The sequence below is a fragment of the Diadema antillarum genome, unplaced genomic scaffold (genome assembly GCF_040938485.1).
Source record: "Diadema antillarum isolate AM-2024a unplaced genomic scaffold, OU_Dant_1.0 scf00000110, whole genome shotgun sequence".
Classification (NCBI taxonomy): Eukaryota; Metazoa; Echinodermata; class Echinoidea; order Diadematoida; family Diadematidae; genus Diadema; species Diadema antillarum.
This window is the reverse complement of record NW_027270999.1, coordinates 881,916-906,352: the sequence shown is the minus strand read 5'-3', so window position 1 is coordinate 906,352 and position 24,437 is coordinate 881,916. Positions and strand designations below refer to the sequence as shown.

Sequence of the window (24,437 nt, the reverse complement as noted above, 5' to 3'; positions counted from 1 at the left end):
GTTTGCAGGAATGGAAATAAAAGAAGACAATGTTAGTATATTACTAATTTGCCTAAACTGAATCGTGTTTCACTGAGACATTGTGTCTGAAAGAACATGATTTATTGGCATCAACATTATTATATAGTGTGGAATGATGCAGAGTTTGTGTATACAGTAGTCGTGACATTTGTGTTAAAGGAGCGCCGTGTATGATGTAATCCTATCCCTGACTCACACAGCAGACCATATTTGCATAGCATTGCAACTACAGCAGATGAGTAAACACTTATGAGATGCAGCTGTATTACTAGACAAACAGAACACACACTATAAGATGGCTTCAAAGAAAGGAAGCTTATGAGGGATTACAAGGCAAAATGTGGTGACAGGAATACTTTGAGTAAAATGGGTTAGGTATGTATACACTGTAACGTGAAATTATTGAAGTAAACCCAGAGAATCGATTATGAGTTCAGACAATTCAGTTATTCCTCCCTATCTTGTACAGTGCAAGTCTGAAAAAGTTAAAACTAACTGCTCCGATACTAAAATTATAGCATTGCTAGATAAGATTTTGATGCGAGTGGAAACTAGGATGTGTGCTTGACTGACCAATAAACTGAATGAATGTAAGTCATCTTCATAGATTCGTTATACACATAGAAGTACAAATGTCAAATGCCAAATATTTTTGCACATGAAAGTTTCAGTTTTGATAAAGAATATAACTTATGAATAGATATTTTTTGAATTGCAAAATCATTAGACAACTGTTACCAGGTACTACCATTGTCATTAGGACTTTTCTGTAGGGGATCAAAGACAAAAGGTTAAAGTTAAGCTAGTGTAACTAAATCTGTGCACTGCTTATATTTGTTGTCCCCAGAATTTATCAGAAATCAGAATTTTCAGTGCACTGCAAGCAGCTAGTTACATGGGCTTCGCAGTACATTCTTTGCTGTGGCTGGGCCCCTTTTTGTTTTCTTTCTTTTTCAATGTGTGTGTGTGTGTGTGTGTGTGTGATTGTGTTTGTGTGTCAAGTAACATGTTAACTTTAACCTTTTGTCCTAATGACGATTCAAATAAAGAATTATCAACAAAAAAAAATGCAGTGGCCACAGAATGGGGGGGGGGGGGATTGGAGACTGCATCCCTCCACATTTTTGGCTTGTAAACAAAAAATCAAGGACCCCCCCCCCCCCCCAAAAAAAAAAAAAAAAAATGAATAAATAAAGAAGAAGAAAAAGAAGAAGAAAGAAACTAAAACAACAGGGGCTATCTCCAACCTCTGGTCCAGCCCCCATCCTAGAAAACTTTCTGCGATCTTTTCAATGGAACTTATGTGCACACAAGCTATGATGTCAATATTTGGGAATACTTCTCAAAAACTATAACTGATGTATTTGAAATTGTCCACATGTAGCTTGATTGCGCTACATTTGTTTCCTTTGTTTCTTTTTTTTTAACCCATTGAGGACGGTTTGATTTTGCTACAACACGCATTTCCCATAGACACCTGCCCGAGTATACTCTGGACACATCTCCAACGGGTTAAAATGAGAGTTCTGTTAAGTGACCATGCGAGTCTTAACCAGCTTGGGTATGAAAGGGATGCCTAACTCCTGTTAACTCATCTGTAAAATTCTGACTTTTTTGTGATTTCTAGGAAGAAGTCGCATTCCTAGAGAGAAAGCTGGAAAACATGTCGAGTGGTCCAACCAAGGACGGTGTCATTGGTCAGCTGAGTCGACTTGTCATCCTTCTCCAGCAAATGGTGCAGTGGGGTAGCGGCCACCTTGTCTTGGAGCCTAGGAAACTGTGTGAGGTGAGGAGGCTGTGAAAACACTGTGGTATAGTACTAGAAGGAGTGATTTAACAAAGACACTGGCAAAAGATATGCTGTGGGAGATACAAGGAATCCAGAGAATTGCATCATAACTGTCAAGCATTACATTTAGATTTTTATACTGTTTCTGTTTTGTTGCCTGTCCGTAAAGCTGCAATTCTGAGCTGTTGAATCGGAATATCCTGTGTTATTTACCTTGAGGTAACTTTTGAGCACTTAGACCTTCACCCAATCAAAAGTGGCTTATCACAAATTAGGCGACTCCATCCATCACAGCATGGTAGAGAGGCACTACCTCCTCAAACTTAAGATAAACAAAAGTAAATCATTGAAACAAAGCAAGGAAAGTTTAACTACTTGCGGACCGAAACTAGAGTAGAAGAAGCTCAACATTACCATGTATTAAAGGGATCGTACAGTTTTGATTGAGACCTAATTTCAGATTTATAACATTTTTTGGTGAGATAATGAGAAACCTCTTCTGAAATATGAAAGAACATGTAATTCTATGAGGAATTCAACGTTTATTTGATGAAATGGCTGAGATATCCCAAAATGAGCAATTGTAAGAAAGTGTTGGACCCACATTTTATTACTATCACTTTGTTTTACTTTGTTTTTGGATGTTTCAGTCATTCCAAACCTGTTTTTCATCAAATAAACTTTGAATTCCTCTTAAAATGGTATGCTCTGTACTATATCATAAGTGTTTTCTTGGTATCTCGCAAAAAGTTAAAAGCCCAATTCTCACCTCCACCAATACTGTACTATCCCTTTAACAAAACTTTGACATCATCCACAGTCATGAGTACAATTCATATGACGTGCTATATTCCCTTGACCATAACTTGACCATAGCCATAACTTGACCATAAGCTGTCTTGTTCCTCCGGAAACACAAATGAAAATACACCATCTCTCCCAAATTATTCTTTAGTCGTAAAGATTTCCAAAAATGAAAAACTATTTAGCTTTGATAGATATGAATACAGAGTTTGATATGAGATGATAACTTCTTTTGTTGTGAATTTTGTCACTGTTTCATGACAGCTGTTTAACATCCACATTTTCCTTGTATCTCTGATTTGATAAAAATTTCATTGTTCAGTGTAGTCTGAGTTCACTCTGAAAGTTGGCTTGAACATGAAGTGGGACATTGCTTATTGATAAGTGTATAGTCTTCAAATTAACAAAATTGGGAATGTACGTAGTTACAGGTTGTAGCCAAGAGACTGTAAGCATGGGAGAAGAAAAGAATAAGAAAAAGACAATTTTGTAAACGAGAATGTGGGTGGGGGAGGGGTATAGTGAGGTCAATAAGCTTATGATTAGCAGACATGTGTGTGTTTTCTGTGTCATTTGATTAACCTTGCAAATACAGCTGATATTGATTTATTTCATTTGACTGTGCAAATCATATTTAAGTGGCAAATATTTGAAAACAATATGTATACAGCTGGACAAAATTGCTTAAGCTGTGTACATTTCCAATTGATGTGAAGTTTTAAACAAAGAATGGGATAATGCTTCTACTTAACTCTTCATGTGAGGTCCCAAGGGTCTTCAAGGGCCAGAAGGTACATGAACTAAAATGTGTAAATTCAAACTCATGTGTCTTAGTATTACTGACTGTTTTGAAGTGAGAGCTGTAGAAGAAATGTCAGTAAGAGTTGTAGATATATTTTCATGTAATTTGTGTCAAGAAAAAGCCACAGAAGCCTGCAATAAAAGTGAAAATTTAGTTAGTATGATGAGGAAGGATTTACAGTCATTTCTGTATTAAAAAAAAAAGGATGCCCTATAGTTTCTTTGAGAAAGATAGAGCTATATTTCCCTTTCCAAATGATGTCAAGTTTGTCAGGCAGGGTTTGCAGGTACTTCAGTATGAAGGTATATTGACTTTCTTCTTCATCCCTTGAATTTTGCTATAGTCCTAGAGAGTGTGTTTTACGAGTCCAAGTTGATTGACCTGGACTACTTTGTAGAGTGTTTGCAAGCCAGCCATTCATGGTGGAGCTACCTCTGTGTGTCTTTGTCTGTAGGATTTTACAGGGAGAGACTATTCAAACTTTAATACATTGTTTGTCCATGAAGACTGTGTGCAGGAAAGTGTGTTTGTACATGCAGATTACTGGTGGATGAAGACTTTGTGTGCAAGAAAGTGTGTTTGTACATGCAGATTACTGGTGGATGAAGACTTTGTGTGCAAGAAAGTGTGTTTGTACATGCAGATTACTAGTGGAGGTACTCTGGCTGTTAATACCAAGAGGAAGGAGGCTTGCAAGTCTTTCTGAAAAACACTGAACAGATTATGGAGTGGTGTACCAATGCAGATATCACAACTTGATCATCATTTGTCATTATCAGTATCATCATGATTTTCATCAAAGCAGTTTCATCATAGTTATCATTATCATTCTTCTTTATTGTTGTTGTTACTACTATAAAAATCATTACCACTGGTATCATCATCATCACTATAAACGGATATTTACACTGTATATAATCCATTGCAACAGAGTTCACCACTTAGATTCTAATTGCTGGTCTTGAAAGAGACAAACAGTATGAAGACAAAATGGTCTCTGCAGCAGTTTTAAGAATGACTCAGTTGGGGAGTCTTTATGGGCATATCTCTACTGAACACTAAAAATTTGAGGTAATCGGCTGTGATTCGCGATGATGCGTGGTGATGTGCGGTGTCACCTCGAATTTTTCCTCTGTAGAAACACATCAGGTATTGAGTGATGTGAGGAGATCTGTCGCCCTCCTTTTTAGGTGGTTGATGCGAGTTAATGCAAGGGATGATTTTCAGTAGAAACACAGTGGGTACAAAGTGCTACATAAGCACTTGCCCAATTGCCCAGGGTAAGTGAAAATCAAAGTATCAAGTGTTTTGGAACATTGAGGAAAAAAATGCATGCTTGAAATGGGCAAACAAAATGTTTTAAAGCAACTTTTTTTTTTTCACTTTTCCTCCCCACAGAGTCATGAAGTCAACCATACAGAAGCCCAAAGATAACGACTGTTTAGTGATGCAACACACTTTATTTCATGTCAGCATCTTTCCAGCACTTATATGAAGAAGCCCCAATGCAACACAAACACTTGATTGAACCAAGTTTGTTGCTTTAATGAGTTTAAGCGTGCGAATCAACATATGCTGTTTATTCAAATGATTGAGTTTTATTAAACTCTTGACTTTCAAGAGATTTTCTTTGTCATTTGCTGATATTTTTGGACTTTCTTTTTGGGCAAGTGAAATTATTGTCGAGGCAAGTGTTCTGTAACAATTTGAAAATCTGCTTGCCTGACCAGACAAGTGGTAAAGAATTTGAATTATGTAGCATCTTGAGGTTACAAAATTCGCGTTTGCAGTGTGCAATTAGTCTCAAATTATTCGGAGATTCTGCATGTTATTCAGTTTATCATCACACACATGCCTGATACATGCATGTGTTCTATCAGGTGCTGTGTACATCTCTTCTTGCTGTAGGAGTGTATCATTTCCTGGACAAAGTATTTATCATGCTTGTTATTTTGTTTGAATATCATCATATCATGTCAATGACATTGGATCTGCAGTGGTTTTTTATTGCAAAGTGGCAGGAGATGGTAATGAAGGACATTTTGAAGAAAAAAAAAAGACAAATTCTGTAGCCCACCAAAAATTGACAGACTAAACGCTTCTTTGACCTAAAATACACGACTACCTGGTTCACCACACTTTGCAAGTTCCCTCACATTACAAATACCTTGCATCACAACATATCTTTGGATTGCTCAATAGAAACGGTTTGGGTAGTCTTAGAATGCGAGATGATGCTGGTGACAAAAGACTTTACGGTGATGCGAGGTGACATGAGGTGTCCAGTAAAAACACACCCTATGTCTGCCTAATGGTGAATCAAGCAATAGAGGGCATAAACAAGCTGGTCCAGCACCACTGTAGCCACTTGCATGCAACTCCTTCCACTGGTCAGTCATTTTAACACTTATGTGGAAAGATAGCAGATTTTTTCTCTTGTGTCATATAATTCTCCTTTTTTTTTCTTTTTTTCTTTTTGAATGATCAAGGTTTTAGCAAGCGGAAGCCTTGTTGTGGTTCTGGAATTCTGTGACATTTGCATTTGGATTAAAAGTAATCAATGGAGCCCAGTATACAATGTGTACCTTGACCCTTTCAAACAAATCATACTACTCTTCAATTTGAACAGTTACCCTGTATCTCCCTGATGACCCTTTGTAATCTCCCTGTTTAATGTGTGACTGTTGGAAGCCCTGCTAGTCTGTTGGATCCTCTATGGAAAAGTTCACTTTTTCATCGCTTAATTAAAAAACAAACAAAAAGTACATCCTGGCTGATTAGGAACCTGTTAAATCTATGTAGAGCTATAATTGATCCTGAAATCAATGATAACTCTGACCCACTTAAATCAGTATCATGGCTATAATTGGTCCTGAAATCAATGATAACTCTGGCCCACTTAAATCAATATTGATCAATCATTCAATAAATGAATTGCACGTTGTTATTGATTGCCATTAAATGTTGTTGATTTAAATATTGGGTAAATAAATTTTTTTGTATGTGCCTAGTTTTCCAGTTTTGCAATTTCCCTGAAATTTCTGTATGCGCCAAAAGTGAAACAAAGTAAAACAATAAAGAGAGGGGGAGGGGTTGATAACATATTTGCCCTTTTAGCACAGGTGGCTGAGCTTGCTGCAGTACAGTGCTCTGACAAATATCATCATAAACAACCCCCAGCATACAGTATATGAATCTGCCTCATAAAGACTACACATAATCAGACAGTGTGACTGAAGGTGTTTAATAGTCATGCATACATTGGTTTCTGGGACTTGCAATCAGTTACAAGTTTTGAAAAAGCAGGCCCCAGATTTGGCAGGATGAATTCTTGGGTATCAAAGGAAATGCCAAGTTCATTATAAATGTGCATGAGGTCCCAGAAGGGGGCCAAGGTAGGGCTTCTGAAAGCCAAAGTCCTGTCAAGTTCATGTATTATCCATAGATTCAGGAGTACTGGTAATTTTACCTTTCTGGGTAGAGTACACTTTGTGAATGTTTGTAGGGGCTTGTCTTTCCTTGATAGCATATATAAATAAGATCTTCCTCCCAAAGCAGGTTATCAGAGTGTCCACATCTAATGTAGGAGAAATGACTATTTAAGAGAAAGGTGTCATCATATACTGTATAAGTGGATATTTTCGCGCGACAAATTTTTTGCGCTCGGCCGGGTAAGAAGAGTTTCACGGGTTTTTATTCCGCGGAATCAAGACAACAACTACTGGAACATATGGCAAGCTTTATGGTGCTTTTACTTTCGCGCTAGTTTCTGGTCGCGCCAAGTGCTTGAAAATTTCAACACCGAGAAAATTTCCACTTTTACAGTAATGTATTTGCATTTTATTTTTGTGTGTATTATTGTTCTGTAATGTTGCATCTTTTTTCTTACAATTTTTAGGCCACAGCTAGGTTGGTTAGCAAACACTACCTGCCAGAGACTGATGGTGCGGTTGCTCTGTCTCTCTTGGTTGGTCTCTTGAAGACTAAAAAGGCTCATCTCAGCCAGGAAGACACCTCTATTCTCATCCAAGTGGTATGAAATACATTCTCCATTTGAAATAGGTTTACCATTTTAAGCCATTAAAGAGAGACTGATTTTGCTATAACAGGCATTTCCCATAGACGCTTGCCCAAGTATACTCAGGACTTGTCCTCGACAGGTTATAGTGCGGTATGGTATGTAGTCCCGTAGGATTTTTTTGCCAAAATTGATTTTTTTGCTGTTTTGGCTTCAAAAGGGTCCCAATGGGCCAAAAATGATGGGGTTCAAATTTTCAGACCCCTCCTTCACTTTGTGGGGGGTCCTTTTTGGGCGCCATATTGGCTTATATAAAGCCCAATATGGAAATTAAGTTTATTCAGCCATAATACATAGATTTTCCCCAATTTTAGTGTGAAGCTGTCTGATATGTATGAAAATTACATTTTCAATGATATTGTGATATAAAACTTTCTAACTTTTACCGCATGGAGGCGCACTTTACGAAATGTTGCAAGAAACTGAAAAATATCACAGAAAATTGTGCCCATTTTCTTTCTTTTGGGCTAGAACTTTGAAATGATAAGTGGAAATGACATTATTGTGTTTTGTTATACAGTGGATTAATTGAGGATGTCATTAACATGATTATTTTCAGTCTGTGAATGCAAAATCAATCATTAGTATTTCGTCAACGGAATGACTTACTACAACACCAGATGGCGCCACGCTTTTAGGCGATAATACGACCAAACAATCCTCTCAAATATCAACTTGTACGCACTTTAATTGCATCAATGAATCAGAAAGCTGACACATTTCAAATGTGACAGCTTGCCGATGCAAAATCATACAAAACAGTGCAGTCACCCCCCCCCCCCCCCCCCCCGGTAAAACACAGAAACAAGTAACTATTTTGTTCACAAACACATGTACGTGACGCAATGTCTGCTAGATCTAAAGAATCATTTGGATTTTTTTCCAGTTAAAAACAAACATACAATGAAATCGAGAAAAGGGAAAATCACCTACTTCGTGGTTACCATGACAACAGGAAATGCTCATCAGACTTCCGCTAAAAGTCACTCGCTGTTACTGTCTGGAGCATCTTCCCTTGTCTGGTTTTCACATTCTCCACCATAGCATTTGCAGAGAGGAGTGCAAGGCAGATCGTTTCTGGAGCAGCTACATCGTCCCTTACATCCTGCTTTGCAGCCACATTTGATGAGTGCAAGTACTGCCCATGGTGCAGGGAGCACAAGACACTTGACTGGAAAACATCCTCCATTCTCTGCACACCATCCATTTCCTTTGATAGGGGGAAGCACTGGGCAGTTTGTTTTGTATGATTTATCTCGCATCGTGATGTAATTGGCCGGAGGATGTGAGGTATTAATGTGGCTCGAGTTGGAGGTAACATCTCAGCTTCCAGGTTCTTTGATCGGAACAGTTCCCATCTGAGCGCTGCCAGGGTTGTTGGGCCTGATGAACAGTAAACACGACAAATGAAATGCTCTAGTGCCTTCACCTGTGTTGGCAGCTCTCCGTTGCTAAGTTCAGTTGGAATGAAACCTTCGCCCAGTTCTTTGAAACAGGTGATGGCAGGATCATCATCATCAAGCTTTAAGTAGGCATTGATCAATGTCTTCTTGGATATCCCAATGAACTTTCCTCCCCAGTCGGCACCAGAAAAATTATGAAGTCCAAGGAGGCCTTGGCATTTTTGATGTCCAATGACTTGAACCCGCTCCAGCACAGCTATTTCTCGTTTCTTTGTTCCCTTGCCTGTAGAAAATAGTAAGGAAGTGGGCATCTGCATTGTTTCCACAAGATGTTAGATGAATTAAGAGAAGGAGGACATCAGTGTCAGGTGACCAGACCGTAATTTCTCGCAAGGCCCCACTAGCAGTAGAGGCAAGGACTTGATTGGGGATCAGAGTATCAGCCTCTTCATGTGTGTGTGCCTCCTCAAAATCATGTCCCTTGATGAAGGTATCATACACAACCACCAGCTTGAAAGGGTTATCAATGTTGTGTGAGAAGTAATCAAGCAGCCCCTGGCCTAACAGGCATGTCAGCTTCTTCTTAGTTGATGATGAAGATAGGAGCTCCTTGATGGACATTGTGAGTTTCATTTCTGGGTGTATCTCGTATTCTACAAATGTAGTTGCCCTCTTTTGTCGTGTCTTGCTCGTTAATGACTCCTCCATATATCGATCAAACACTACTCAACCTTCATAGCTAGCCATCATCCTTTCGATGCGCCTGTTGAACTCATCCTGCAGGTCTGACATCTTATGCATGGCAGGTGTCTTCTTCATGCCTGGAAGTACACCCATGGCGTCAATTATCAGCACCTTGACAGGAAGGCCACGTGAGAGGTTGGGATGTTGGGCTGCTGCAGAAGGATCCTGCGTTATTTCATGTTCTACGGTAACCATAACCTCTTCCTGCATCATTTCAACCTGTGGGTTGGTTGGATGATTGTCCTCCACGTCGTCACTCCGTTTCACAGAATCGGGAGGTGCTGCCTTTGCATCTTCAACTGCATGCATCAGACTTGCTTTGTCTGTTGGGATGTACAAAGTACCATCGACAGCACGTAGTGAACGGGGAACCACTGACATTTCATTTTCACCTATTGTCTCCGCAAGTTTAGGAACTAAGCTTGGGCGGTTGGCCTGAATGATTAGAAATCTTTCCAGCAATTCACGTTCCTCTCTCAACTTGATGACCTTATCTCCAACACACACTTTCTTTTTCTCCATCCAGTTTGAAAACGATTTCAGCTTCAGTTTCTTCATTTTGTCCCACACTGAGAGGGTTGATGAGGAAAGCAAACGATCAGACACAAACTCCTCAAAGCGCTTCTGGCCCTTTTCTGCAAAGCGAAGAATGTCACTTTTGGCCTCACAAGACACAACTGCCGATGAAACCAGACTCTTCAATTGTGTCTTCTCCTTGAAAGGATTGTCTCTGCAGTGCAGCTCGATTAGGTGGCGTACATTCAGAGCATTTTTCTTTGACCTCACCGCAATGTCTCCTGAAAGCTGATGATGTTTCTTCCTCCCTGAAGCTCCGGTAGCTTTGGGGAAATCGTTGAGGTAACTATCCACCAGAGCAGCAAGGTAAGGTGTGATAGTGACTAGTCGGTCCAAAGCGGCTTCATATCTTGTGAGTCCAACCATCCCACCAAGCCCCTTTAGTTTCTTGATTTCTTGCTCTAAAGCCTGATCAGTGAAGAGATTACAAAACGGTATCTCTGACTTTGCCACCTCAACGTCTCCAGACTTGAGGGCATTCCATGTTTCTGGATCATCCTCTTCTAGGGCATTCATTTGAGCGAGATGAACTGGCATCAGACGAGCATAGTTCAGGAGATCACGAGCGAAAAAGTACTTGGTGAGATCTTCTAGTGATGACAAGTAACCTTCCCAGTACCCTGATCGACAGGAACTAATGAAGTGTAGAAGACTCTCCACCTGGTTAAGATAATGGGCCAAGAACTGGGCAAACTCGCCTAGGTCTTCAGATTCTTCAAGCTGTTTGACATTGCTCGAGAACCAGGATTGAATTTCTTCAAAGATCTCCACCACCTGTGGGTCACGTTCATGAAGTCTCTCTTTGAGATTATTGCACTGGATGCGAACTGGGCCTTTGGGAAGATCCGATAGTATGGCATCAAAACACAACATCATGATTGCAAGGCTTGCAGTGATGTGAAATTCAAGGCCATGCTTTTAAGCTTTACGGCCAAAGATCCGGCGAAGAGATGCTGAAGTGTATGCACCACATTCGATAGCACACGTGTCAAGACCGCTACCATCGATGGTTTTGCCTAGACCATGCAAGGCAGCAAAGGCAATGTGGAGAGCTCCAGCTCTTAAGATCCAGTTGGTGTTTCCCACCGACTGCTGAATCTTCAATGCTCGATAGTAAAGATGGAGATCTAGCGTTGTCAATGTCTTTCTGTGAGGGCCAACGACGGTCGCAGATATTCCCTGGGATAACCGGAGAACAGTAAAGAGTGTCCCAAAATCAGTTGGTGATGTCTTGAATAATGGGGCAATCACCACTGTGTTTGTAGGCGTGCTAGCGTGTGAGGATTGAGACAACAATGACCAAGTTGCAGCCCATGTTGGAAGAACATCATTCTTCCATACTTTATCTGATCTCTTCATCTCCTCTTCGATGACCATGACAGCATCTGTCTCCTCTCTGTCCTGTGAAGACCTAGCTTCCTCTTTGTCATTGGAAGGCTCAATTTTCTTGTCATCTGAAGACTCTGCATCAGTTGACATCTCTTCACTGCACTGGGCTTCTTCATCTTGCAGTTGAGGTTCAGTTTGGATGATATCCCTGTTGTCATCTGTTGTAAGGTAGTTCACAAGAGCCCAGGTATGAGTGTATTCTTGAGAAATGAGATTTTGTTTCCTCTTCTTGTAGGCTTGAAATCTCAATGGACTGGTTCTGATGACTGGCTCAGGAAGCACTTTCATCTCAATAGCCAGAGAGGCTTGTGAAGAAAGTTTCTCGGGTATGACAAGTGGTTGATTCACTGGCTCTCCATCTACAGCCTGTGTCCCGTGAAAGGTTTCTTGCCCTATGGGTGTGTCTTCCAAGAGAATAATGTTGTCTATGGCAAACCAGATATTCACAACCTTCTTGACAAAATCAGGAAGACAAACACCCCCAGAATCCTTCATTCGTTGAAGGACTGACTGCTCAACTCTCTTTTCTAGATCAAGTATCTTGTGATAGTCACTTCCAATGTAGACTTCTGAAAGGTTTTGAACAAGGTTCTTGTCACGAACTCGAGAGTGGGTAGCAAGAGTGGACATTTTGACGGAAACCATGATCCCCCTTTGGTTGATATTTTACTTGCCGATCAGTATGAGTGTTCTGGAATAGAAATTGACAAGGTACATCAACAGTTTTGTCTACTTCCTGGTCCCGCACTCCAGACACTTTCACAACATGACTACCAAAGAGGAGGTGGCTTAGGAAGAATTGGAGTAATGATGGATTCTTGAAGTCATCAAAGGTACCTGTAAATTACCAGCCGTGCATTTGCATGATTTCGTGTCGGAGTAGGCCAGCCACGTTCTTCAGGTTACCAATTATCTCACTATCATCCATCATTGAAAGACTGTGATCAATAGCTTTGCTGACTACATTCGATTTGACAAGCTTTTCTGGTTCGTTGCGTCGCAACGAGCTGACAAACTGGACTTGTGGGAGACGTTCACTAATAAGTTTTTTCAAATATTTGGGGGAAGGGGTGGGGTGGGTTCGTAGGAGAGTTTTTAAGTCTTCTAATTTCCATTTGGCTGTTGAGGGAAAATAAAAGTTCTAGAAAAACAACTCAAGTTTTGTGAATTCACTCACGTCATGACTAACACACCTACTTTTAGGGGTCCCACGATAGGTGTCTACCCCCCCCCCCCCCCCCCCCCCCCCCAACAGGTGGTGAGGGTCGGGAAAATTTGAACCCCATCAGTTTCCAATACCTTGGACCCCAATGAACCCAAAAATGCAAGAAAATCAATTTTGGCACAAAAATCCTACGGGAGCTGTGTCAGTGACATACCGTACCACACTATTAAGCTGCAGTTTATTCTTAGCAAACAATGCAGAGTTACTGTACTTTTTAGTGTGAAGCAGATTTTATCTATCTATGCAGATGATCTGGCATTGCCCTTTGTAGCAGGTCTACATATTTCCTACTCCCGAGAATTATTCAGAATCTCATGTGGATTGTTTGGAAGTTGTTTACAAATGTTATTTCACAATAGAATTATATTTAATTACTGTTATTATCCATCACATTTTTGTGTAATATGTGGTACTGATTAAGTACTGATTGCCAAACATTAAACACCTTTGTCTCTAGATGTGTTCACAAAGCTGATACTTCACAAGAATTTTCCTCAGCAGAAATGTAGAATGGCATGAAATGATAAGCAAGCGTGATTGAAGAGATGCTATCTCTCTGATGTTGTGTGGTGTAATACTTAAACATTTCATTTATAAGCCTGAATGTTGCATGGTATTACTTTGAGTATGATCCCACATGAATATTTCCTCCAATATTCACTCTTTGTTTTTCTTGCCAGCTCTTTGACAATGAATACAGCAGCAGACATATCCTTCATGCCACAAGATCTCTCTTCCCCCTGCCTGGATTTGAACAGGTTTGTGCTCTAGTAGCTTGGAGACCTAGGCCGTCCCAAACTGACAAGGAATAGATTTGCTGTCTTGATTTGTATGTCTCCTCTTTTTGACCTGCATCACTGAGTCAGTGTAATACCCTGTGCATGACAACAGGGCAACCTGCTATGCAGCACAGATCCAAGACATTGACAGTAAAAGCGTCTTCTCTAAATCAAGGCCGGATCTTTTGTGATATCGAGTGTAGATGCCCATACTGGAAAGGTTAAAGTCATTTAAGACAAGTTTTTGAGGAGATAACCCCTTTGTACCCCCCAATGAATAGTCAATGTTTTAATCATATTGTAACATTTCAGAATTTCAGATTTGCCACAAATTATCTGTAGGAGAATGTAATGCAGAGTTGTTCACATGTGTACATGTGGTTCCAAGGGTGAACTGGAAAATGAAAACTTCCAAGCTTTGTTTTCTCTTATTCCAGTTGTGCAAATAAATGTGGCGTGTTTGGAGGTATGGAATGATATGTCATGAGTGTTTGCAGATCTCTGAAGTGGTAGATACATGTACTCAAGAGTCACCCCACAGATATGAATCAATGTCATAATAGTGTCTTTCAGCTCAGATATAAAAGCATTTGCACAAGTGTAAGACACTGGGGCCTTTCCTTATCTCTTGTTGAAGAGAAGAGTCTATATCAGCAAGGCATGCTCATTTTGTTAAAAATGAGGTTATGTTTGTACTGAATAGTGCCATGAAGCGAATGTTTAAAAAGATGAGAGAAAAACCAAGTTCAAAAATGTATCATGAAATAAAGCATGAAGCTACCTTCAACACACAGAGTAGTGTCATGATATTATGATGAAATCATAATTATGATGAATAGCTGTGCAAGATACTTCTTCTATCATCCCCTGTTCCAGATACCAACAGAAATGTACTGTGCTTGAAAATGTTCTCTTTCTGCTGTTGCTCTTTCTTCTAATTTCAGGATATCTTGCCAAGTCTTTGTGAGTACTGCCATGCAAAAATGGCATCCCAAGATGAAGTGGAGACAGTCTTGTTCACCCTGACAAAGCTCATAGTGCTGAAGAGTCCACAAGTTGAGGTTGGGTCTGACTTGGTAGACTACATACCATACTGCATAGACTTCAGTAGGCACATCCAAATCAGGTGAAATTGACTTCCACTTCGTACACCTACCTGAGCGTGATTCATCAGTGATTTACTTTTGTTACACATCTTTCATTATTAGAGAATGTCAGTTTTACACATATCTGTAGTTAGAGCAGTGAATATAGTCATAACAGCCTTAATCAAATTTCCCTTTTTTAAGAGCATGTTAAACTTGTCATTGCATGAGCTGATTGGAAATGAATATTTCATAGCTTTCCATTGTGGTGTATTCCTTCATTCCACTTAGGATGTTTAGATAAAATTTGTAATATGTATGCCTTATTCTCATAACTTTTTTTTTCTCTGATGTATCATGTTGTCTCTCAGTTTGGTGAAGCAAAAAAAGTTGCAGCGGAAATCTCTGAGTCCCCCAAATTTCCCTGATCATCTGATGTCCTGCTTGGAGACTGCCTTGTCCTCCAATCTGACCAGTGATGACCACTTTCATGACCTGTGGGCTGCGCTGGTGTGCATTCCCCATGTCAAGTATGTATGGTGATCCGGACAAGGAATCACACCTACCTCTCCTTTTTTTGAAAACTGAAACACCAAATACGTCAGAATTTCATGTATGGTAATTCATGACATTTTTGTGAATTCGGCACCACTTGGTGTAGTGTTGCATGTTTGTCTTCAGTATGCAGTATTCATGTCAGCTATTAATATAAAGGAACAAATTACATTGTTTCATACATCAAAAAACAAGATTGGCCGTGAAAAAAAAAAAAAAAAAAAAAGGTTATTTCGCAAATTCCTATCTGTACCTTAAGGCATGCTATTCTGAATTGTTGAATAATGCAGTTATTGTAAATGATGGTTCTCTTTAGCTTCAAATTTCCAGTTTCTGTGTTTTATTTTGAATGATCAATTCATATCCTTTTGACTTCATAGGCCAAATGCTTATTTTTCTCTGCAGACCACTAGATCACTCAAAGTGCCAATCCAGAATCCAGGATATCATTTTAAGGCTAGTGCAAACTTTGGACGAAGAAACAGCAGAGAAAAAAGGTACAGTATTTTTAACTCTTTGTTTTCATGAAATCCGAGAGTCTATATATACCTATTGACATTGATAGAGTGCACCAGACTTTGAAGCCCTACTGTGTCTGATTTGCACATGGTGAATTAATCCAAAGAATCAAGTCTTTCCTTTCATATCCCTCTTCACCCTAAAAGGGTGGGGGGGGGGGGGGGGGGAGGGGGGGGGGGAGGGGGAGCCGAATCCGCCCCCTAGACGTTTTACGCAATAATTCTGTAATGCGAGAAGTCCTCATCATGCTTCTTGACTTTCTTTGTTCAAGTCTAGCGCAACTTTTGAGACCAAATTTGCAATGTCCGCGCATACTTTTACGAAGTCACTACCATTTTTATAACTGCATGTCACCCTTAAACTGGCACAATTTTGTAATTTTGTGTACATTTCGTATGGAAAAAAGTGTTCTGTCATGAAACTCTTAAAATCCTGATTATTTATACTATCAATCACTTTGATTGGTTGATTTTATGCTAATTTTGGTAGATATGTGGTCAGTGACAATTTCCATTAAAAAAAAAGAAAAAACCAAAAAAAAGTTGAAAACAGAAATTCGTAAGAAATTCCAAAAACAATGAAATATATAAGAATTGAAATGACTTTTGAAAGTTTTTGTGATGTACAGTTGTTTAATATGTTAAAACAGATATACAAACCAAAAGAGTAGACTTAATTTGCATAATTAATTAATTAGGATTAGAAAGTGACAATTTCAACAAATTTTAAGACACAATCTTGTAAACTACAGTGTGGGTGTCATGCATGCCAAAGTTCATCGCGATCACACCACTAGTCTTCTGAGTGCAGCCATCCATGTAACCCTTTACCTGTAACATTCTTAGATTCCTATAGACTTTAAAAAAGACTCATCCAGTTTCTGTAAGCAAACATAAATAATGATAGTATTCATATATGACTTTTGTGAGTATAATCTCAGTTTGTCATTGTGCAAATGATGTAATGTTTGGTACCCTTGAGTACCAACTTAAAATTTTGTTGAATTATTATTATTATTTTTTTAGTTTCGTAATTATTTTCAGAAAACAATGAGGGGAATAATATTACCTTCAAAATATGTCAGCAGGATATTGAGAAAATGTGTACTTTTCATTAAAAATGTATTAAATTATATTTATATTTATATTTATATTTATATTTATATTTATATTTATATTTATATTTATATTTATATATTTTTTATTTAAATTATATTTATCTGAATTATATTTAATCATAATATTCATTATATTAAATATATTTTAAGAAATTTTGTGAAATTCTCTTCATAAATGAGGATGTCTTTTTAATAATAATAATAATAGCTGGTTTTTATATAGCGCATTTCACATTTAAGTGTCTCAATGCGCTTTACAGACTATTATTACCCCGGTCACTGGATACATGATTTCCAACCAGCACTAAACAGTGCTCATTCTCCACTCCCTGGGGAGCATTCCAGCCAGTCGCAGCCATTTTACAGGCGCGCACATGCTGATCAACCAACATAAGCTTTCTCATCCTACCGGGTACCCATTTATTTTCCTGGGTGGAGAGCAGCAATGTGGATAAAGTGCCTTGCTGAAGGGCAAACGTGTCGGGCTTGGCATGGGCTCGAACCCACCATACCACGCTCATGTCGTTCACAGACGAGCGCTCTTATCCACTCAGCCACGACACCTTTAACTCATTGAGGACGGACTGATTTGCTACAACACGCATTTCCCATAGACACCTGCCCGAGTATACTCGGGACTCGTGCTCAATGGGTTCAAATAGGAAGGTATTGTTGTACATGTGTGACGTCACGAGCTGTAGTCATTTGTCTCCTCGTCTGGTGATGGCTGCACAAAAACTTTGAAAATTGATAACTTTTGATAGGAATGTCTGATTTTCTTCAAACTTCACTGCTGTGTTCTTTTAATGTTGCTACATTCACTCAATCCACATGTATATTGGGTTGTCATTCCTCTTTAAGGACATTCAACTGTGTGGGCTCTGTGCATTGCACCAAACAAAACCTTTACAAACCTCTGTACAGTATTATGATGATCCATTTATTTTTTTGATTGTGGTTAAGGACCTTGTTTGATCAAGTTTATTCCATGTGAAGTCATCCATATTGTATTATCTGTATCTCTATCTCTATCACTGTATATTTCTGAAAAGTTAAGTTGGATATACACATATGTACTATTGTTTTTCTGCTTCACCAGATGAGAAGACCTATGTCCTATCAGCAGCCATTCAGTCGCTTCTTCTCATCTCCAAGTCACACCATCCCACTGATGTTCTCAAGATGTCCCTTGTCCATTCACTCCTCAGGTAAACATAATTGTGACATATCTCTCTACCAGTGCACCTACATGTATCAATGTTTGTTGTAATAGTTTTAAAGTTGTATGTTATGGCTTCTACACTGTACTCTCCCTTTAACTCTTTATGTGCCCTGGTGGAAACCCCCTGTGTGCCACATTATTTTGAGACATTATCGTAGTCTTGCTTTGAGAAAACATTTGTTTTTTTCTTCAAATTTATATAAATTTTAGAGAATGTTTTCGTTTTGAAGTATAGACGAAGTGAGCAAAGTTGTAGAGAAAATGCCAAGCTTTGAATTGATGTAAATTGTATGACAAATCTATGATTGCTTTTCTTTCAAATATCCAGTTTCTTTATTACTGTGAAGGTATAACTTTTGCACACAAAGCAGTGACAGAAACTTAGAATTTGCTCACAAGTCCAATAGGATACATTGCTTGTTAGTCAGTCACACCATAAAATGCAAGCTATAGACGAGAGGAACAGAATCGCGAAAAACGCTTTCATTGTACTGTGGCATTTGGCGATTTATTGACCAGTTTGGGCGGGTTTGTGCATTTGAGCAGAATGTGCAAAGTTGGCACGCCGTCGACTGAGTCGGATGTGCGAACGCGGCACATAAAGAGTTAAATCTTTCTGAGACTGTGAGGTGACCTTTGTGCTATCATAACAGTCCTAACATGACTTGCTTTCCTTTGATTCTCTCCCTTCTCTCATTAGGACTTGCCCCACGTCACCTCACATTCTACTTGCAGCCAGCTGTTACTTCAGTCTCTGTGAAGTATTTGGACCCGGGAGTAAAACGGAGGGGATCGTGACCGCTGACACCCTGAATGATCTTTACCCCCATTTGGAGCAGAACCTTCTGGCACCATCTAGTCTGGTAATGAACACAGCATGTCCTCGTGATGCTACATATTTAAAGGTGTTTGTGTTTGTTTATGTAGGTTTATTTTTTTGCTTGCTTTAGTGTCTTGACTTTTATGCACAAATAAATCAAACTTTATAATGTGAAGTGCTGTGAGCAGTAAGTCAAGATGGAATTCATACAAATTGAGGTGAACTTGACGTAGTGTAATTCGAGGCAGGTTCAGAGATTAATTTCTGTGTGTAAATTTCACGGTGTTTTGCAGGAATCATGGAATGTTTGAAATGATTGCAAATGATACTTAGAAATACACTCCTGAAATGCAAAGGTCAAAGTCAAATTTGAAATTTTATCATCAGTGTGGATTAATCTACAAAATATTTTAGTACCGGCATTCAAGCAAAGTTTTAAGTGAATTCTGACAGCAAGATCCAGGTAATCTCTGGATAGATGTGTCTGAAGTTTAATAGGGAATGAAAGAAGCAAACTTCTGGGATTACAATTACAATTACAATTTGTGATTTGTTATGATTACTAGAAACAGTTAAAACTGGAAGTACAGACATTTTAAAATAGGGGATTTAGATATTTCATTCAATTTCAATCTAATTCAATTTAAGTTTTGATAAATGAATAAGTACAGAGGATTATTTTCATCCTTTGTGTGAGACATAATTAACAATTGATATAACTAGCAAGTTTACATGCAGGATGATTCAGAGAATTTTTAATGGATTTTCCAATATTTCTCATGCTTTTACTTGGTGTTTTACCAACTTTCCTGATTCACTGAATCAACACAAATGTTTGGGGAACTTCTCTTCAAAGTTCAACATAGAATACTGAGAGAATAAAACAAACAAAAAGCTCAGAAATGAGATATCATTGGCTGCTAGCAGTTACAAAATCTTTTTAAACGATTATCAGCAAATCAGACAAACAATTCCAGCTGCTACAAATGAGTAAAGTTGAGAGATGGAGACATATTGATTTTAATGGTTATGAATGAGACTAATAAATACCCTGCTGTCTGTGATAAAACATGCTACAGAGAGAGAGAAGAATAAGTAGGCATAGTGCTGTGCCTTGTCACAGCTTTCATGTTTACATAGTTCTATAGTCCTATGAATGCTGAAGGTAATATAATGCACTCATATAGACCATTATAAAGCAGTTGTTGTTTATATATTTTAAGCAGTTGTTGATATACGCAAAGAGCTACATGTGAAAATGCCCAATTGTTTCTTGGAGGTCATTTTGGTCACTTTGTTAAAGGAGACATCAGTTTGCCTGCAAAACCAGTGACTGTCAAAAATAGCCCCCTCAACATTTTTCAAAGCAAAAAAGTTTTTACGTTGAAATTTCACGACTATTTTTTCCACATCTCGTACACATTTTAAGACCCTGTTTGCAAAGATCAGGGATACAGTTGCAGAGATAAAGTGCATATTGGTGACCAACATCACAAACAAGGGTGTTTTCCAATGATTTTGGTGTGTACCCCCACAAATATGATTCTTCTTTTTTTTTTTGGCGGGGGGGGGGGGGGGGGGAGGGGCAAAGTAGCCCCATCCCCCTCAACATTTTATGCGATAATTTCTCTACTGAAAAAAAAATACATATTAAGGAAATAACAGGCTTTCAAGTGGCCCTACTTTTCCTACTTTTTCCTACTTTTAACTGCTGTCCCTACTTTTCCTACTTTTTTGCTCAAAATCCTGCTTTTTCCTACTTTTTCCTACTTTTTTGGTGAAAAACCCCGCAAAAAAAAGAATGTGCAAGGCTACTTGAATAATTTATATTCAGAAATGATGAATAGACTCTAGTTGCAGATTCTTACTGGTGGGGAGAGCCTCTTCAGCATGAAAGAGGGATATCACACACAAATCAACCCCAAGACTGCTGCCAGCCTCAGCTTTTGCTCCTGTGCAGATGTGATTGATCCCACTGATATTGCAGCCTAGGACTTAAAGCAGTGCTCAACCAGCTCTCATCATCGCTCAAAATTACCAGGCTCTCCCAGGAGCAAAAGTGAGGCTGAGGCAGCAGGGTTGTGAGTACAAATTAAGATTTACATGTAACATCAAGAGTTCTGGTGAGTATCGACGAAAACTACTCCAAAAAGCCTGCACATATCCTGACTTATTCCTACTTTTTTTTCTTTAATGCCCTACTTTTTCCCTCTTATGTCCTACTTTTTCCCTACTTTTTTAGAGATTTTGTTCCTACTTTATTCCTACTTTTTTACATAACCCCGCTTGAAAGCCTGAAATAAATAAAACTCACACTGAAATTTAACCCAGCCTGGGCTATATAGGGTAAAGTGTGTAACACCATCATATTTGTTCTATCATTTATCTCTCTCATGGTAAACACCTCTCCGCAAGAGTTGTAATAGTATCTCTCTTTGGATTGTCTTTTAGATCCGGAGGCTAACGCTGCAGATTCTCAACAATTTGCCAGTTACTTTGCCAAGTTCCCAAGACCTTGTAAGTAACTGTACACCACATCCTGTAAATTTTATGAGCCTACAGTTTTTATGCCTCCGCCACGAAGTGTCGCCAGAGGCATTATGTTTTCGGGTTGTCCGTCTATCCGTCCTTCCGTCCGTAATCAATTTTGTGGACAGCGTATCTAAAAAATTGTTAGAGGTATCCTAATGAAACTTGGCATGTATATGTATGAGTGGGCGAAGTTGTGCATATCAACTTTTGGGGGCACATGCTCAAGGTCAAAGATCAAAAGGTCAAGGTCAAATGCTCAAAATTTCACTATTTCCCCTATATCTATGCAATGCCCGGAGGTATTTTCTTCAAACTTGGTGTATACATGAACTGCCAAATAAAGATTCCCCAGAGAGAGCTTTGGGTCATGAGGTCAAAGGTCAAGTGAAAATGTTACAATTTCACTTTTTTCTCCATATCTCACAAATATTTCAAGGTATCTTCATTGAACTTAGTATATATGCATGTACTGACTGGCAGTGATCATGTAGGGAATTTAGGGGTCATGGGTCAAAGGTCATGGGTCAAAGGTCAAGGTCAACTCATCAAAATGTCATTATTTCTCTCTTATCTATGCAATACCTGCAGGATTTTTTTCTTGAAACTTAGTGTATGCATGCATTATCCAATACAGATTCTCTTGGAAGTTGCTCGCCAAAAAGTCAAAGGTCAAGTGAAAGTACTAAATTTCACTTCTTCTTTAAATTTGTAAAAGGGTCAAAAGTTGGGTACAAATCCTCAAATCCCCAAATACCTGCACTCTTAGACAGTATAGCCATTCATCCAAATAAACCTAGTTCAAGGAAAGTGAACACTCAATGCGTTTGTGACAAACCTGTCATTTTAAAAATTTGCCAGTTATGTGAAACTGTCATCAAACATTGTCAAGACATTGTGCTATAGACCTATTTGGAGAACCATGCATTATGGCGGAGGCATACCAGTCGCCATAGCGACATGGGAGAGTGTAGGGCAATGGTGAGCTGGATGTTGAAGTTGCATGGAGGGAGACAGGAGGATGGGAGACAGGGAAATTTGAAAGGAAGAATAGAGTGAGAGTGAGGCAAGGGGTTTGAAAGTTGATGGGGGAGAAAGATGAACCAGAAAAAAAGGAGAAGAGGGGTTAAAGGGGAAGGTTAAAAAATCATGGAGATAAGAGAGAGAAGTGTGAAGATATCAATTTCTTAACGGTATTTAACAACAGTGAGAGAATGAAACTAATATTAAAACGATAGCTAATGTAATCTATTGTGTAGGCATGTATATGTATTTTTTGGATGTCTGTTTGATACAATGCTTCTTTCCACCATTTATTGAAATTATTGTGCTGGTTTGAGAGTGATTGTCAAACAAAATCTACAAGGTTCACTTTTTTTTTGACATGAGGCAGGAAGAAAAAAACCTGTTAAGGAAGATTGACCCACCAAAATCCTTTCTTATGATAATACAGGAATTTTGATGCAGACTTTGCTTGTCCAACAAAGGCATTGTATCAAATTGGTGAAGGGAGGCTTCTGTGTACGGTACATGACCATATTCTTGCCCAAGACTGTGCAGTGTCATTACCTTATGACGCTGCACAGCCTTGGGCAAGAATGATCATAACGAAGTGATGTTTTTCCTTCTCAGCCCCTGCCGCAGGTCTCCATCTTCAGGCTTTGTCTTCAAGCAGAGGAAACACCTGTTGCCGTCGAGACATACCGAGACAGATTGAAATGCTTGAGGAAGCTAGAACACACCCTGGCCAAACACAACATCCCTGTCGGCAACTTTGAAAGTGTGAGCATCTCAGCAGACATATCAAAGAGCTTTCTCTTCCTTTGAATCTGTATGTTATATGTCTCTGTCAGTCAGTGAGTGATGTCTTGCACCATTCCTACTTGAAAACTCTCTCATTGTAGATTCACTATATTTCGTATAATTATGTAAATCTCTGTTAGAACTCAGTATCTTTGTTGAAGTGAACATTCAAAGAAAATTAACCATTTGGCACAAATTAATATGCTGTGTTTATGCTAGAATCTTGGAAAGGACAAAATGTAAGACTTTTGCTCATTCCACAACAGGAAATGCAACGAGAGCAATGAGAAAATTCATACAATGTCTGCGGTAATGCAAGCACTGCAGATGAATTTGGGAAAATTCGGCGAAAATTTTACTGACTTCATAAGATGGGCCAATATAACAGCAGCAGACAATGTGTCACAGCTGAAACACAAATCATACATGCATTCATTGCTCCTGAAGAAGATGTTAAATTACTCTGAATTATATTCTTCGAAAGAAAGGTGGCACAGAACACTGCCTATACAAGTGCCCAGCTAAAGCCAGGCTGACGCTTGCACGATTCTGTGGCATGCATTGGCACGACTTCGAGTCGTGCCAGTGTGCAAACTAGTCATAAACTGGCGCGAAATGTGCGTAAACCCGTCATGACTGCATGCCATGTCAGGACGAGAATTTTGAAATGTTCAAAATTTTGGTCATGACCAAATTTTGCGACCGGGTCGTGAACTATGCGCAAACTGTTTGTGAACTCGTCTTGAACTCGTCGGGACGATATGGGAGGATGCATGACAGTGCGTGGCAGTGCGCGCCATGCCACGACTGTCATGAACTTCCACGAATAGTTCACGACAGCTCACGTCGAGTTCACAAGTAGTTCACGACATGTTCACGAATTGGTGCGTGTCGCAGCGTGACCGTGCCTTCCCACTGACACGGTCACGTGTACTTCACGCATTGATAGCACGAGCAGTTCACGACTAGTTTACGCACTTCATGAACAGTTTGCGCATGGCACGAGCAGTTCATGACTATTGCGCGACATTGGCGCTCACGTCAGTGTGGGGGTATATATAGGGCAAGAAACACAAGAAAGTCCCATCACCCACCCCCCCCCCAAAAAAAAAAAAAAATACCCCGAAATCCTTTGTTTCTTGCGTTTCTTTTCCGTTTCTCTTTTTGTTTCAAGTTT

At 39.2% G+C, this 24,437-nt stretch overlaps 1 protein-coding gene across 1 annotated transcript in view; it reads left to right on the top strand.

Annotated features, from left to right (window-relative positions):
• LOC139719421 (small subunit processome component 20 homolog) overlaps positions 1-24,437 on the top strand; it is a 111,844-nt gene that overhangs the window by 53,836 nt on the left and 33,571 nt on the right. Inside the window, exons 9-18 of the mRNA XM_071630837.1 lie at positions 1,649-1,807; positions 7,315-7,449; positions 13,512-13,589; positions 14,555-14,736; positions 15,067-15,225; positions 15,656-15,747; positions 17,986-18,094; positions 18,809-18,971; positions 21,380-21,445; positions 23,090-23,239. Coding sequence (XP_071486938.1) covers positions 1,649-1,807; positions 7,315-7,449; positions 13,512-13,589; positions 14,555-14,736; positions 15,067-15,225; positions 15,656-15,747; positions 17,986-18,094; positions 18,809-18,971; positions 21,380-21,445; positions 23,090-23,239 — 1,293 coding nt within the window. The remainder of the gene's footprint in view (positions 1-1,648; positions 1,808-7,314; positions 7,450-13,511; positions 13,590-14,554; positions 14,737-15,066; positions 15,226-15,655; positions 15,748-17,985; positions 18,095-18,808; positions 18,972-21,379; positions 21,446-23,089; positions 23,240-24,437) is intronic.